The 17591-nt window shown below is 50.8% G+C and overlaps 1 protein-coding gene across 2 annotated transcripts in view; it reads left to right on the forward strand.

Moving 5' to 3' along the window:
- The first annotated feature begins 549 nt into the window (after positions 1-549).
- NOS1 (nitric oxide synthase 1) overlaps positions 550-17591 on the forward strand; it is a 72712-nt gene continuing 55670 nt past the window's right edge. For both annotated transcript variants that reach the window (XM_040986874.1, XM_040986873.1), the window contains exons 1-2: positions 550-1662; positions 13019-13145. In XM_040986874.1, the coding sequence (XP_040842808.1) occupies positions 917-1662; positions 13019-13145 (873 nt within the window). In that variant the 5' untranslated portion in view covers positions 550-916. The remainder of the gene's footprint in view (positions 1663-13018; positions 13146-17591) is intronic.

Raw genomic sequence — 17591 nt, forward strand, 5'->3', positions numbered from 1 at the left:
CTTGGTGCCAGCTAATTGCACAAAAAAAAAAAAAAAGGCCAAGAGGGCCAATGGCATCCCTCACCCTCACCTGCTCACCTGTGGGTCTGTGGAGAGTGTGTTTGTGGAGGGAAACTTGAGTTGTCTGGAAAGGGAGATCCTGAAATCTGTGCCAAGTTGAACTCCTGCGTGATACACAGAGGATGTTTGCAAAATACAGCGCTTGTGTGGCAGGTGGGAGTGGTGACTCTTGGTGGGAAGAAGATGAAAGAGATTTCAGGATTTTTGTAACTTGGTTTCTGGGATTGACAGACCCTGGTTTCCCCAAGAAGATTCTTTGAGCTTTGGGGCACTTTGACTATGGGATGTGCTTGGGAAATGCAGGTGCCTGAAGGGAAAGGGGTTTGGTCTCAAGGTTGGCTTTAAAACAAACTCCCAAGTGGCTAGAGCTGGCTAGCCTAGCATACTCAGGTTGTTACTTTGAAAGCAATATGGTACACTCCACTTCAATCTGTCTTTCCTACCTTTATTCCCCCTCTTCCTTCCCTTTCTTCAGCTCAGACAGCCCTGGATTTGCTCTTCCTCTAACAGTCTGGGGACCAAGATGCCCAGAGAGTAGTCCACCTGTACCCTTCTAGGTACATCGACCGGACACGTCCCCTTCTTCAGTTGGCCTGGCTTGTTGATGAGGGACACATCCCACCACCATTCCTGACGTCTGCCTGGTCAACCATTGCTTCCTTGGAAAACAAGAAGGGGGTGGCAGACGCATGAGATCATGTCACCGGCGGCTGCACTGCAGTGACTGGGCGAGGCCAGGTTGACGTCAAAGCCAGAGAAGGCTGAACCCTCTGCAGACCAGCTCCCCAGTTCCTTCTCTCAGCATAGCCTGAAGCCCAGCTCCTTCGGTGAAGCCTTTCTGACTTGGTCCTTGTTGATGTCTTCAGCCGAGGCCCCTGGGACAACAGGCACCATGGAGGAGCCTGTGTGTGGTGTTCAGCAGATCCAACCCAATGTCATTTCCGTCCGCCTCTTCAAGCGCAAGGTGGGGGGCCTGGGGTTCCTGGTGAAGGAGCGTGTCAGCAAGCCCCCCGTGATCATCTCGGACCTGATTCGTGGCGGGGCTGCCGAGCAGAGTGGCCTCATCCAGGCTGGGGACATTATTCTCGCCGTCAATGGCAGACCCCTAGTGGACCTGAGCTATGACAGTGCCCTGGAGGTACTCAGGGGCATTGCCTCTGAGACCCACGTGGTCCTCATCCTGAGAGGCCCAGAGGGCTTCACCACACACCTGGAGACCACCTTCACTGGGGACGGGACCCCCAAGACCATCCGTGTAACACAACCCCTGGGCGCTCCCACCAAAGCCGTGGATCTGTCGCACCAGCTGCCAGCCAGCAAGGAGCAGCCACGGGCAGTGGATGGGGCCACGGGTCCCGGCAATGGACCCCAACATGCCCAAGCCAGCTCACCCTCCCATGCCAATGGCCTGGCCCCTAGATCCTCAAGCCAGGACACTGCCAAGAAGGGTGGCAAGGGTGGCCCTCCAGGCAGTGGGGAGAAGAATGAGCTTCTGAAAGAGATCGAGCCAGTGCTGACCCTTCTCACCGGTGGGAGCAAAGAGGTCAATGGAGGAGCTCCTCCCAAGGTGGAGACGAGAGACACGGGCGTCCAGGTAGACAGGTAAGCTGCCCAGGTGTGTGTGGGAGCATGCCCTGAGTGAGCCTTGGCCTTGCAGCCCCAAAGCTGACCTGAGTGGCTCAGGATTCCTGCCTGTGCCTGGCCACTGAGCCATCCATAACCTTGACTTTTCCTCCCCCCAAATTGTAATCACAAAGGTCCATCATTCCAAGACAGGGAAAGGTTTACAAGAATCCTGCAAGGGTGTGTGTGTGTGTGTGTGTGTGTGTGTGTGTGTGTGTGTGTGTGTGTGTTGTATAAGTGTAGAATCCTGCAAGGTGGTGTGTGTGCTGCATTTTACTTGTTAGAAGACTGAGATTCAGCTTGCTGGGATTGTTAGACAATGGAGAATCACAGGCACTCAGCACCAAGGCTCTGGGATGCCCTGGGCCACCCTCGGCCCAAACTAAACTAGCTTTGTCCCCAAATGCAGGCATAGGCAGTTGGGGCTGAGAAAGGTTGCCACAGAACGGAAGGGAATCAAACTGTGGAGCTGGCACAGGCTCCAGGGCACAGCAGCCTCACACGGCTTCTGCAGGAGCTGAGGCCACTTGGCAAGCTGGGTACCAACCCCTCCTGTGGCTGCCAGATTGGCATTTTCTGGGTCTGCGGGGGAGGATGGCTGGCACCACCATAGGGGATGCCAGCTCCTTGTTGGGGAACGTGATGCCTGGGCCAGGTGGCTGGAGAATGCTGGGTCAGGAGATGGGAGAGAGAAGCACCTCTTTACCTTCCATACTTACTATGGGCCTGGCCCTAACACTACAGACTTCATGTTGCCAGGGCAGTGCTAAGGTACCCAGAGAAAGGAGGCTGAGGTGGGCCACCGAGGAATACAAGCTGACATGTTTTCCCAAGTCCCCTTCCCCTAACCCTCTCCCAAGAGCCAAGAGCATCTGAAGTATTCCAGGAGTTCTCCCAGGGCCTGAGTTAGAGCAGTCATCTCTGTGTTCACATCTGTTGGTTTAACAAATGTATGTTGAGGACATGTGCCAGCAACTGCCTGTGGCTCTAGTAGTGAATGAAGAGGTGACCTGGGGCATCAGAGTGTCATGGGGGAGATGGACAACCGTGAGAGAAAGACTTAAAACTCTCAGCTCCTTTAGCCATGTAGTTGAGAAGGAGGTGGATGTGTTAGTGAGACCAGGGCCCATTCTTACCAGGAAAGGTTGCTTGGAGCTGTGGATGGGATGGGCCAGTGCCAAGGCACCCTGGTAGGAACTGACATGTGAGTAATGAATAAGGGGGACCCAGGCTTCCTCCTAGAGCTGCCCCACTGGGATTCCCAGGCCGTGGTGACCCCTCGGCCCACCCCTGCCTGGCTTTATGCCTCTGCTCAAAAACCTGAGCTCACAGCTCCTCTACAGAGAAAGATGGCAGCCCGATGTGAGGGTACCTCCCTGCTGTTTGAGCCCCTGACCTCCAGCCCATTCCTTTGTCATCTGTGACTTCCCTGGACCCTGCTTACACCATTTCCCTTCTTTGGGTCTTGCCTCCAAGAGAAGGCTGATGGAGTGTAGGCCCCAGTCACAGGATGTGGCCAACCTGCTGGGTAGGATGGGTACTTGGGAGGACCCTTGCTGCCCTGGGCATCCGTTTGCAGAGCTGGCCAACACCATCAGTCCCTAGGGTCCTCCCGGCTGGAGGCGGGGTTGGAGGCCTGATTCACCCAATACTGTGTAAGACTCCTCCCAGACCAGAGCTTGACCATTTCATCCCCCACCCCACAAGGAGCTGTGACAGCCCAGGGTCCCTACAGTGCCCCACTCAGAGCAAGTGGCACATGCGCATCTCCTGGACACAGACCTTTCAGATCACAATCTCAGACTCAGAAGCAGGTGGTGTGTCTGGGATGAGCAGTGTTGACCTTGCTGGCCAAGATGCATTGGCAGGTGCCCCTCTGCCCTAGCCATGACCTCTGCCTCTCCATCCTATATGATGCTTCTAAGGCACCAGCTCTTCCCAGAGGAGCAGCAAGGAGGATACTGAGCAGGGTCCCCTCCCCAAGGGCCACTGACCCTAGGAGTTTCTCCTGTCCCAGTACTTGACTGTGATTCTAACTGGGCAAAAGGGAGACATGGGCAGTGCATAATAAAACCCCAGGGACTCTATCTCAGTCACATCCACATGCACCCCCAGACTCTGAGCCACCAGCGGGGGGCACGTGAAGTCCCCCAGAGGAGTCCCTGGTAGAGGCTTGCTCATACATACAAACACATGAACATATGCATACTCACACACATACATATGTGTATGTACTTGTATACATAGCTAGACACACATGAATATGTCCATATGCACACGCATACATAGTGCACCTATACATATACATGTGTGTATGCAAATGCACATGCATGCATAATACATATGTGTGTGTGCATTTGTGTGCCCAGGTATGTCACATGTGTGCTCATTCTCCAAGGAGCTCATTTGGCCTCTCCCCACCAACAGGCTCGGTAGAGAACATTAGACTTGGATTTGGACTGGACTTGGGGTGTGAAGACTTTAGTGGGAACCCTGGTGGGAGAGGGGTGGCTCTTCAAACGCCATCCCAGGGAAGTCGTCTCCTGCCCTTGTCTCTGCAAGGATGAGGGAGGGACCAGCAGCTCTGATGTGGGCTCCTCCCCTGGCCGACCTGTTTTTTCCAGCTCAGGGACCTGCATCCCAGCTCTCTACCTGCCTCATCCATCACTGCCACTCTGCCCAACCTTGCACAGTGAGGCAAAACAGCAGGAAAAGAAGGTGAAGTTTAAGAGAAAGTGGCCCTAGGCCAGTTAGGGCACCAGGAAACTCACTGATCCAGTAGCTGCCAGGCTGCCGAATGTTCCACATCCCTCCCAACTGCCCCCAACCAGCTCCATGTTTTACTTCCCTGTCAGATTCAGGGCCTCCCCTGGTGTTCAAGGAACTGTTTATAAATGGCCAGGCACTGGCACAGCAGCAAATATGCCTCTTTAGATGCCCACATCCCATCTCAGAGTGCTTGGGTTCAAATCCCAGCTCTGCTTCCACCAGTGCACACCATGACACGCAGCAGGTGATAAATCAAAGACTTGGGCCCCTGCCACCCGCATGAGAGATCTGGAAGGAGCTAACTGAAGCCTGGCCTGGTCCTGGCTGTTACAGGCATTTAGGGAGTAAGCCAGAGGGTAGAGGCTCTCTGTCTCTTTTTGTCAGCTTTCAAATAAAATATAAAATAAACATTTAAAAAATATTTTAATAACTGGAAGATGACTCATAGATAATACTGGAGTATGTTTAAAAATTTTGTGGAAAATATAATTAAAAGATAAGTGCATTAGAGTGCAAAAAAAAAAAAAAGGTTGAAAGAGATCTGCACTGTGGCACAGCAAGTTAGGCTGTTGTGTGTGACCCTAACATGCCATTTGAGTGCTGGTTCAAGTCCCGGCTGCTCCACTTCCAATCCAGCTCCCTGTTAATGCACTTGAGAAGGCAGCAGATAACCCAGGTGCTTAGGCCGCTGCCACCCATGTGGGAGACCCAGATGAAGTTCCGGGCTCCTGGCTGTGACCTGGGCAACCCTTAGCTGCTGTGGCCATGTGGGGAAGGAGCCAGCAGATGGAAAATTTATCTCTCTTACTTTTTTCTCTCTTTTTCTCTTTATGCTTCTTCTACCTCCTTTCTGCCTCTCCCAATTTCTCTGGTGGCCTGCCTTTCCTATATGTAAATCAATCTTTTTTTTTTTTTAGAAAAAAAATAGTTTAAAATCAATGCCTACAAGCAATCTTCAAAAAGGTCACGGAGAATGGGAATGGTAGGAAAATGATGCATGGATTATGAGCATTTGGGGCACTAAAAGGAGCTGATCTTCTAATTCCATTTTCCACACAATTTTTGAAGGCCATGTGCAAGCTGCCTACACTTGGTGTTTTGTTTTCAGCCTTGCTTCCTCAGGTGAGGAGAGAGTGTAGAGCCAAGTTAGAATAAAATCCTGTGCTTGAGTGTGCAGGTGTTTGGGATGGCTTTCCTGGAAAGGTTGGATGTTTGCACCTTAAACACAACCTCCTCCAAACACCACAGCATCATAAGCAGCCTGGCACAGGTGTGTGTCTTAGGCAACTCAAATGTCACCAGCAGTGTCGCCTTGGAGATGCTTGGCTCCTGAGAAAGCAGTGGATCCATCCATCTTCCCTGGCTTTCGCCACTATTGCAGCTGCATGCATGGAAAAACTCTGTTTTAAAGCCACGTGTGTCAGGCAGGGAGAGGATCCTGGGCCAGCAAGAGACACCTGCTCGTTCTCTTCATAGAAACACAAAGGACATGTGGCCCCTGAGCCTCCTTAACTGTGTGTGAATTTCTCCCAGCTCTAATGTCACCTCCTTGCAGGTTCTATTTTGGGATGAGGTCAGCACTGGCACCCTGATTGGTGGGTCCAAGCCACCTAGTCAGCTGGCACAGCCCTGAGGTCCTCCCCCATGGGGCTGCCATGCAGGGCGCTCACAGTACATTACTGGGGCCGAGCAGCTGCTGTGACCCTGCCTGGTTCACGGGCCCCATGTCGCTGGTCTCCTGCCCTCCTTTCTTCCCACCTGCATTTTGCACACAGACCTGAGTTCTGGCTCCAGTTCTTGCCTTTCCCGCTTGAGACATCATTATTATTGGGGGAAGTGACATTTAGTGGGGGGCAGAGATGATATTGACTCTAGACCCTTGATGGCAGGTGGCCACAGCCTGGGAGGGAGTCTGAGGAAGGGAAGTGCGGAACCGAAGGTGCTTCTGGCACCTTCTACGAGGGGAACGGTCACTTTAAAAGGCTGTCTGCCGGAGAATATCCAGGTTACTCAGCTTGCTGCCCTGAAGGAGGGTTTTAAAGAGGCCAAGGTCCCCAGTCCAGCCTCCATCTGGACCTGCAGGTCAGCCTCACTGTGCTACAACCCCTCCCACCCGAGGCCACTCAGGGAGCCACAAAGCACCCTCTCAAAAGTTGCCGCCTCAGAGATTTGTGAGTTCTGCTCTGGATGTAGGACGTGTGGTAGATGAGGCAGCTCAGAGAGGTAGATGAGTTTACTCAGGGTCACACAGCACCAGCCCCAGGCAGCGAAGGTCTTCATTCCACCTGGGAGTCTTTGGGCAGTGACTAGGATGAAAGGGAAGAGAACAGGATGTGTCTGAGGAAGCGCAGATCGAATTCAAAGCTAGAGCATCCGTTCTCCTGCAGGGTGCAAGGACTGGGGTTCCTCCCCTGATAACACAGGATGTCATAATTATCATAGCAGGTGGCCTCGACCCAGCTCTCAGTATGAGCCTAGCCCCGTGCCTGAGTCTTTGTGTCAGTCAATTCACCTGTTGCTTCTAGGATCTCCTGAGAAAATCTGGGCCTGGAGAGATGCAGTTGCTTGTCCCAGATCACACAGCTAGCAAGCAGCAAAGTCCGGATCTGACCTTGAGCCCTTGCTGTTGGCCTCAACTATGCTGTAGTTAGCACTATTGGCCATGCTGCACTTGCCTTCCAGCCATTGAGTTTTCAGAGAGTGGTGGAAGAAGGAGAGGGGATCGAAGGATATTTGCTCAGAGCCTCAAAGGGAAACAGGCTCCAAGGTGCATCTCCTAAAGATGGCTCCCATGGCTCACTGCAGCTGACACAGATAGAGACGCCTGACCCTGGCTTCTGGACAGGCAGTAGCCCTATGTGCCCTATACTGCTCACTGCCTTTCTTCAGCATCCCAGGAGCAGACAGCATCATCCTGGGCTTGGCTTCCCATCCCTTTGTGATGGGGAGAGGTGGATTCAGGTGACCAGAGGACTTTGGGAATACAGAGCCACAGTCAAAAAATTCCCCTTCTTGTAATGTCACGCCTGCGACTCTGGGATCACTCTGTGTCCTAGCTCTCAGTTCAGGGCTGCACCTGCAGTAGGACCTGTGAGCCAGAAAGAACGGGATGGGGTGTGGAGGGGAGGGAGGAAGAGAGGGATGAGGGACAGGGTAGTAGTCTCCACTCTCCCTGTGACAGCTGCCTCACCCCATAAGGCCTAGGCTTCCCACCTGCAAAATGGGATGTGGACCCAATGAGCCCTCTGATTGCTTCCAGAGCGATCACCCAGGTTCCTCATGAAGGTCAGCAGTGGTCATGGTTACCGACCTGTCCAGCTTCTGCCAAGCCATGTTGGAACACATACCGTGTCCGTTCTGCAGTGTTGCTCCAAGGAGAGAGACAGGAACATCCTTTAAGCCAAAGGTCACAAATTGGAGGATTGAGGTCATGTACAGTTCTACAAATTTTGCTTGACCTAGAGTCTTAAAAATGTGTTTGTGGCATCAATTATGAAGTGATTTCACTTGAAAACTAAGTTCCAGTATTTTACAGCATATATAGGGGTAGCTGCTGCAGGACCCCACAGATACCAAAGCCTGTAGCTGCTCAAATCCCTTGTGTAAAATGGCACAGTGTTGCCCCCAGGGAATCTGTGATGCACATCCCCTTATATAGTATCCATCATCTCCAGGTTGCACATAGCATCCAATCCAACACACATGCGATGCAGATGGGTGTGAAATCGCACAGTATAGGGAATGTGGACAAGGGAGAAGTCCGTCCATGCTTGATACAGGTGCTGTGAACATTTCCTAACATTTTCCATGCACGCTTGGTTCAGTCTGCAGGTGTGGACTAAGGCCGACTATAGTGTGTGTTCAGAAGGGCTGTTAGCACAGACTCCACATCCCATGAGGCATACCACTGCAGGTGCAAGGGGTGGGGGAGATACAGAGGCTCTCAGTTTGCAAGCATCTCAACAGGCCAGTGCACCTGTTCTGTTACTAGACAGGGCCCTTCCTACAGATGTGAGTCGTGGGGAGTTCTTCCCAGCTGGAGAATATTAGGACTCAAGAGATCCCGGGTCCTCACCTTCCTTCTCACTGCGGTGTTTGCAGACTTGCTGTCCTCAACAGCATTCTTTGTGTTCTCTGGACCTTCTTCTCATCCTCTACCCAGCCTGATGAATTAAAAGAGGACAGCTCTACAGAGACCCCAGACCTGGGCATCCCAGCTGTCACATCTTTCTGTGCTGCCAATGTCTGTGAGCAGGTGGAGGCAGCCAGCAAAGGCTAGGGAAGTACGGAGAGCAACAAGGAGAAAAGGGAGTTAGAGTGTGGTGTCTGCTGAAACTCAGCCAGGGCTTCCTGCCAGGGCCAGCTGCTCCTTGACGGCCTCCCTGCCTGACTGGGCTGAAGCAGGCAGCCGCCCCCGCTTCCCCACCCCTGCACTCAAGCCTGCTCCTGGGTCGTGGCCCCCAGGTTGGTCAGTGTTCAACCCCTGACCGACCACCCCATGCACAAACCCCGTATGGAGTCAGGGTCAGGAGCCCTGTCCCTTGTATGAAAGAGGTCAGAGGAGCTAACTCAGGGGAAGCCATGCTTGGATTTGGCCATGGTTCTCACAACGTTTAGAGATGCAAGACCAACCCTTGGCCTGATCACTCGGTCAGGGAAGTGGAAGAAAAAGGCAGAGCCAAGTTCTTGCCACAAAGAACAGACAACATTTGCAAGGTGGAAGGCAAAACACCACACCTGGCCTTCTGGTAGGAAGGAGGAGCGGAAGAGCTGGGTTATACCCAGACCTGTTGCTCAGGCCCTCAGAGGGTGAGCTCAGGAGGCAGAATTGTCACAAACCACTCTGTTGGTTTGGAAGCACCCTACATCTGAGACCTACCAGTAGGCCCATGTGATGTGCACTGGCTCTCAGTTCCACACTCAAGCTCAGGTAGCCGTCTTAGTTTGGTGTCTGATGAGAGTGGTAGACAGCAAGGACAGCACACATGCCAAGGAAGGGACACGTAGAGAACCAAGAGGCAGAGACATCAGCTGAGCCCATGCACAGGCTCTTAGCACAGCCCTCAGAGAATTCCACGAATGCTGCCCAGTGACCTGAGGACCTCACAGAATACCTAGCTGGCTGGGCTGTTGCTGGCATCCTTAGGTGACATTTCCACCCTCTTGGCACCCTTTACTTACAACTCTGAAGTTTCAAGTCCTGCATGGGTTCAGGAGCCGAATCATATTGAAAGTGCAGTGCGATGGCGCTGGGGACGCTGGGCCTCCAGCATGACACGTCCACTGAAGAGTGTGGTTTTCAGAGGACAAGGATGAAGGACGCCTCCTTTCTCCAAGAGCAGCCATGCATGCCTTTATTTCCCCATCTTCAGACTTGTTAGGGTTCCAGTCCACACTGCACATGGTGCAACCACAAGCCCCATGTGGCTGTTGAAACTCATTGAAACTTAAAATTTAACTCCCCAGGGACAACAGCCATGTTTCAAATGCCACTTGCTACTGGTGGCTACAATGGCAGACAGTGCAGGCATGAGACAATTTCATCCTGGTAGGAAGTTCTGCTGGACAGCGATGACTTAAAGGGGCCGTCCCTGTCCTGTCCAGGACTATAAGTTCTTTTCTCTCTATTTGATCAACTCTTCAACAAAATAGTGGGAGGAGCAACAGCAGGTGGCAGGCTGCTCTGGGCCAGGAGTGTCACTTCTTTGAACAGTTGCATACACAACATAATTATTCAAGAGTAGACTGAGACAAGTGGAGTGGAAAGTCACACAGCTTAAAGCTAATGATGCTGAGGGATTAACCCAGTTCCACCCAATCCACAGCTCCTGCTCTTTAAAAAAATTATTTTTATTGAAAAGGCAGTTTACAGAGAGGAAGAGAGACAGGAAGATTTTCTGTCTGATGATTCACTACCCAAGTGGCCACAATGGCCGGAGCTGAGCCGATCTGAAGCCAGAAGCCTGGAGCTTCCTCCAGGTCTCCCATACGCATACAGGATTCCAAGGCTTTGGGCCATCCTTGACTGTTTTCCCAGGCCACAAGCAACGAGCTGGATGGGAAGTAAGGTGGGCAGGATGAGAGCCAGTGCTCATATGGGATCCCAGCATGTGCAAGGTGAGGACTTTAGCCGCTAGGCTAATGCACCAGGCCTCACAGCTCCTGCATTTACCCAAGTTGCTGCTGCACCCACCTCTGGGTGAGCAGGTGCACAGTAATCACCAGGCATTTCCCTCAGGCCTGGTTATCACTGGCAGCTTATGGGCTGGGAATATAACTAAATCTTCTGATTTATCTCGTGGATGAACAGAAGCCAGGCAGCTAAACCTGGCTGTTCCCTTTGGTCCCAAATTTAAAATACTCTTGCCTTGCTCACCACACAGGACCTGGAAACAAGTTAGTGTTGGCAAAACATTTCAACTGCATTGTTTAAATAAGAGCATCAGTGGCTCAAGAGAGAGAGAGAGAGGGAGAAAAAGCATGTTGATAAAACTGCAAATTTCCCCTACAGATTCACACAAGACAGGCTATGTGATTCATTGCAGAGTTGCCTAGGTAATGTACTCTGTAATTTTTGTAAACTGGCCTCATTTGGTGAAAGATACTGGGTTGTTTGCTCTGTCGCCTTTGGCTTAGAACAGGCATCCTGGTGAAGTCTTTCTGCCTCCATTTTAAGAAATGGAGGCTCTGGGCTGCCCCTTGTCCTGATCTGGTTTCCCATCCAAGTTCTGTGATTAGGAAATTCTCATAGCCTCACTGAGGCTCAGGGTTTTCATCTGTAAAATGGAGCCTCTCATGTCTCATGAGATGGAGTGAAAGAGCTCAGGTGCAAATACTCGGCACATGGCAGAGGCTGTGAAGGTTAGCCTGCTCCTCTCTGCTGAGTGTCCACATGTGGTCACATGGTCTACTACAGTCCAGAGTTTCAGAGCTGAAAGAGAGCTGAGTGACATTTCAAGTGGCCCTCTTCACAGACAATTCTGCTGTTGATCACCACGTAGTTCACCATTGACTTGGGAAATGTCTGTAATTGAGAGCCACTCTTGTAATGTTTTGGTGACATTTTAAAAAAGGTAAAACAGAATGTTCCCTCTGACAAATACAGACCTCTCCAAGCAGAAGAGCCCAAGTGGCTATGGCACAGGTTGTGGGGATTGTGGGAAACTAATAAGGCATGCTGGAGCTGGCCCTGAGTGAACAACCGAGAGACCTTCAGGGAACAGGCTCTCAACTCCTACCTTGACTTCAGGTCCAAACCCATTGAGGTCACTGCACCAGACTGGGGGACAGAGGTGTGCCCAGAACCTGAGACTGCCATTAGAGGGCTGGACAAAGGCCAGCCTCAATGCCCAGCACCGAAATCAACACGGGCCACAGAGTGGGTGACATGATCCCAACTTAGAAGACACACACACATACACTCCCCAAGGTCAACTGCAGTTGGCTGGCCAGGTATCAGGGAGCAAAGGCGAGACAGGGCTGGTGGATGGCTTTGAATCCAGCATCACACCAGCTGTGTGACTTAAGCTAATGCTGTATGCATCTTAATTTCTTCCTGCTGCTGATGAGTCTCAGGAGGAGGATGGTGGCATGCAGCATGCTGCTGATGGCCATGGTGTAGAGGAAGATGATGGTGGTGGATCTGATGATGGTGATGAAGATTACAACATGATGATGTTGATGAGGATGTTGACGAGAGTGGTTTTGATGATGAGGATGATGGTGGTGGTGATGATGATAACTTTGCTGAGGAAGAGTGGATTATGATGATGATGACAGAATTGCTCATTCCAAAAGATGCAAAGAATGGGCTAAGATACTGAGCTTTATGACCTTATTAATGGAAATATTGAGCAATTGGCTTCTCTGTCCCACATGCCCCATCTATAAAATGCTGATTAGGAATCACCCCTGTTTCATAGAGTTCCTCCAAGGATGAAGAGAATGGAACACACTTGCAGTGCTTGGCACACTAAGTGCTAAGTGAATGTTAGTTTTCATTATCACTAGTGGTATCACCGTTTCATTTCTCTGGTCTCTTTGTTTTCAGAATCCCTCTGTTTGGCAGAGACTGATTTTATTCAGAGTCATGGCCATCGTTGGAATGACTGTAAGCATCCTGGTCTACAGGATGATTCAATCCCACCTGCCCCCTGCTTTTCCTTCTCTATGTGTCATGGACCTTGAGTTGTCCAACAGTTCACAGTACGTGGAATCCCACCAGGAGTTAGGCCTCCTGTGTTCCCGGATCTCTGAAATAGGGAAGCAGAGAGGGCTGAAAATAATCCACCTCATGGTGGCCATCCCAAAACTCTGCTCAGAGAGGTGATTGCTTGCCAGCTATCAGGGTCAACATGGACAAGCTCTTCTGCACTTGACCATGGAGGTTGCCAACCTACATCCACTGGAAACCCTAAGGAGGTAACAGGCTGGGCATCCAAGCCCAGGGGTTCCATATGTGTGTCAGCCTCCAAGGTTCCCTCCAGACCCAGGGCTTCTGGATTAACTCAATAAGGTGACCATTCCTGGCATCACCCCTTTCTCACCACTCCATCTTACCTTTCAGAGACTTGGACGGCAAGTCACATAAGCCCCTGCCTCTTGGCACGGAGAATGACCGAGTCCTCGGTGACCTGTGGGGGAAGGACAATGCACCTGTTGTCCTCAACAACCCATATCCAGAGAAGGAGCAGGTAAGTGTGTGATGCCAGTTGGTGTACACACTCCCACAACATCCCACTTGTTGCCAGGTGAGGGAAGCCAAATCCCAGGCTACTGTGGCTGAAGAACATAGGGAGGCCATGGCCAGGAGTATCTACCCTGGGATAAGGATTCTGACTTTGGTTTGGTTTTATTTTGTTTTGTGAACTTGCCATTTTTCAAATTGTAGTTGTTTATACCAGGAAAAGCATCCACATGGTCCCAGATTTTAAAATGTCAAAAATAGATGGTAAACATTAGAGAAATGGGAAATATTATTCTCCTTCTCTTGATCTAGCCACACATTTTGTCTCCTCTGAGGCCGGCAATAATAATATACAGTTCTTATGTATTGTTGAGTATTTTGTGTATAGACAGATGTACACGCATTACTTTCACATATTTTTCATGCAAATAAGCAGTGATACATGTTGTTTTGTACCCAGCTTTTTCAATCAAACTCAGAGTGCAACCCTAGTTGGTAGGTTAAGAGACTCCTAACTCATTTTGCATAGCTGCATAATATTCTAAGCTCTGATTCACTGAGCCAGTCTTTAGTGAGGAACACTTGGACCACAGCCAGTACTTCAGTGTGTGTAATGAGTGACATTGTACAGACATCTCATTTGGCACACGAGTGGAGTTGCCAACAGATTCTTAGAAGTGGCAGTGTTGAGTGAGGAGTCATGTGTATCATGTGCGAGATTGATTTGGGCAGAAACTGGCAAATTGCTCACCCTAGAGGTTGTACCAGTCCAACTAGGTAAGTAGGAGAGGGACTGCTTCTCACAGCCTCACAACACCATCTGTTAGCAAACTTCACCACCTTTGTCGGAGTGCTGAGACTCATATTGACAGCAGAGTTGACATCACTTCCCAAACTTGGTGAGACTGGATGGAGATCAGCAGTGCCTTTACCTCCCTGGACCAGGTCAGGGCAACCCTAGGAAGGCCTACGAAATGAGTAAAGGGTGGAGCATGCCCTTGGTGAGGGACCAGGGGCCCGGTGGGGGAGGGGTGTTTCCCTATGGGACAACCCTCCCTTTATCTATCCGTCCATTCACCCACCTGCTGCCCTACTCCTTCTCCCATGAAGACCCCCTGGTAGAACACAATTCCATTGCAGCCCACCCCCCACAGCCCCTAATCAGAAGCCTGGCATTTCCTTACCCCTCCAGGGACCCAGGGCTGGCTGGCTGCTTTGGAAATGTCAAAATCTGTTGAGAAAACTTTCTCTCCTCCAGGTTAGTGTCAGCACCACCAAACCCCAATGTCTACATGGCTCCAAATTACAAGGCAAGCAGAGGGGAGGGGTCACTCAGTCCCCAATCTTTAGCAGATCAAAGACAACCAGGGCCCTTGTGAAAACCCCCAAGCTGGCAGCCAGCTCGAGATGAAGGCAGCCAGAGACTGCTCTGCCTTGCAGCAACAATCCAGGGCCCCAACGAGGAAGCCTTCCTCGTCAGCCCTGACTCACCACCACACACTGATGAGGTCAGGATAAAAATACCACTGCCAGGGATAAGAATACCGCCTTGCAGGTGTGTCGCTGCCGTTTTAACCCTGGGACTCGCTCATCTGCAGCTCTAGGGGCAGCAGGACTGTTTCCCACCCCGCTAACTGGCATCTTTAGCCAGAAGACCCCTTAGTATTTGTGCTAAGCCTGCCTTTTCTGGGCAGGACCCGTAGGACAGGCGTCTCCAACTGGGATGAGAATAAAACGTGCTTGTGTCTCAATGATGATGTCAGCCATAACAGTCTCAGCTAATAGCTACTGAGCAGTGTTGAATACACCATGCTACGTACTCTAATCCACAGTCTCACCTAATGCCCAGCCCAGCTCGGTGAAGCCCTGTCATTGTCCCTATCCTGTGGATGTGGAGACTGAGGTACAGAGGGGTCAAGTGGCTGAGTGAAGTCACATGTTCAATAACTAGTGCAGGTGCAATTTCAAGCACAGACCATGGAACTTCAGAGCCCATGCTCTCCCCACTCCCCCAAAGGAGCAGCAAAGATGGGGCCTGACAGAATCCAGGAGAAAAGAGCTCTACCTAGCTCTCCCAGGTGAGTGACAGGAATCTGACCACTTGAACTCTAGCCTGAAAGATAATGCACAGTTCCAGGGTATGCACTAATAGGAAACTGGAATTGGAAGTAGAGCTGGGATTGGACACAGGTACTCTGTGTGGGAAATCACAACCCCAGGGCAAACTCTTACATCACGATGGCTGTCATTCCTTTTTGTTAAAAATTCATTTTAAAAAAAATTATCTGAAAGGCAGACTTCTACAGTGAGGGAAGGAAAGATAGAGAAGGTCTTCCATCTGTTGATCTATGCCCCAAATAGCAACAATGGTCAGAGCTGAGCTGATCTGAAGCCCAAAGCCAGGAGCTTCCTCTGGATCTCCCACAAGGTCACAGGGGCTTAGATACCTGAGTCATTTTCCACTGCCTTCCCAGGCCATAAGCAAGGAGTTGGATCAGAAGTGGAATAGTTGGGACACAAACTGGAGCCCATATGGGATGCCAGTGTCACAGGGCAGATTAGCCTGTTGCGCCACTGTGCCAGCCCCATGTTAGTTGTTCTTAATAGACTACTTATTACATAACTATTTTTGTTGATGCAGGAATTTTGCTTATGTAAAGGGGAGGACTATGTCCTTTCCACATTTTACAAACAAGAGTGTGCACTCCCCCAACCCAGAGCCCCTGGTAACACCCTCACTCTCTCCCTTGAAGGCTCAGCCATCATCCTTGTCTACTCCCCATCAATGTGATGTGTAAATTGATGTCTCCCAAGGTAGGAAAGGGAGACAGGCTCACCAAAAAGTAGCAGGAAGCCTCAAATAAAAAGACATTTTCATTTAATGAAGTCCCTTCCGCCTGCAAGAACGTGTGTGTCCTCATCTGAAAAATGGGTTGCTAGGAGGCTTAAATGAGCTAGCCCAGGTCAGGCACCCGATAGAAAGTTATTAAACATGGTTCCAGAAGAAAGGCAACTGAACAGAATCCAAGAATTCCAGAGGATCACAGCTGAGCCCTGAACTCTTCAACAAATGTTCTCCCAGAACCCCAGAAATAACTACCCCCCAAGACAGGCTGAGACCGTGGCAACAGTCAGCACCTCACAGACCCACACATCAAGTCTTCCACAGAGCCCACCTGGTAGGCTTTGACAGCCTCCAGTGGCACCAGTCAGGCTGATGACCCAAGGCACCTGTTGGCTCCTCCCTTCTATACACTTTTCTCTAGGCATTTGAGAAACCTCTTGTGTTTTGAGATTCATTCCCCTCCCTGGACAGGAGCCCCCAGTGCCCAGCTCTGTGCTGCTATTCACTTCTGCCTTGTTCTACTTCATGACCCAGGTTGGCATCTTTCATGTCTGTCTTCCTCGGGTCACCCACTGTGTCTCAGGCCCCTCTGGAAAGATGCTTTCCAGGAATGTGAAGTAGTGGAGTTTGGGCCCCGGAGGCAGGTGGCAGCAGCCAGATCCTGCTGATACCTTGCTGCCTTCCACCTGGGCCCTCTGCAACTCAGTGACTCTGGTCTCTGGAGGTCATGCAGCCACCAGGCCAGCCACAAAACCCTGCTGTTCCATGTGGTCAGAGCCAGACTGGAGCCAGGAAGCAAGGGTGTTTGGGTCCAGCCCTGTTGGCATTTCCATGTATTTTGCCAACTGTTTTTATAGGGCGTCTCTTCAAAGGCAGCCCTCGCTGAGTGTGGTCCGTGTGGGACAATAACATTCTGGTTCCACCATCAGCTGCCCTATACTCTGCAATTCATTGCCTGAATCACCCACATTTTTATATTCATTTCCCACGGAGACCAACTTGGTTCAAAGTCATTTTCCTTCTTCCCTTTGCAAGTGGGTATCAGATGTTAACACACCCTCCAAACAGAGACCCTTAGAGGTCAAGGGAGCCCCAACCCACGTAGCATGTTTGAGGGTCCCAGGGTGTTTTCAAAGTTTATAAGACCAAAAAAAAAAATCATAATTCTGGGTGTGTGCTCTCCGTATTTGTATCTAGTGAACTCATGCTTTGAAGAGACACACGCTAGATGCAGTGCGGTGTCACAGGGTAGGCTGCAAGACAACACAAGCTTCATTTTTAAAGTCAAGTCCAAGGCACCTGAGGATCAAATTCAAAGTGGTCTGGTAATATAGCCGGCTATCCTGTGATCACATTCACTGCAATCTAGAGGAAAAATAACCATGCTGAAGGTCTCTTGCTCCCCAGAGGTCCTTGTCCCTGCCCGCTACCAGATTGAGATGGGTCTAACTCCTGCACCCCCTCTCTTCCTCTGTCCTCTGTCGACTCCTTCCTTGAATCAGGGAAGGGGGAGAGAAAAGAGGTGGAGGAAGTGCTTTCACACGTACATGGAGTTATATTAAAGCATGAATCGCTGAGACGCATTATGAATACACGAAGACATAATGC

This window comes from Ochotona curzoniae, unplaced genomic scaffold (genome assembly GCF_017591425.1).
Source record: "Ochotona curzoniae isolate NIBS_2020 unplaced genomic scaffold, NIBS_Ocur_1.0 contig_46, whole genome shotgun sequence".
Taxonomy (NCBI): Eukaryota; Metazoa; Chordata; class Mammalia; order Lagomorpha; family Ochotonidae; genus Ochotona; species Ochotona curzoniae.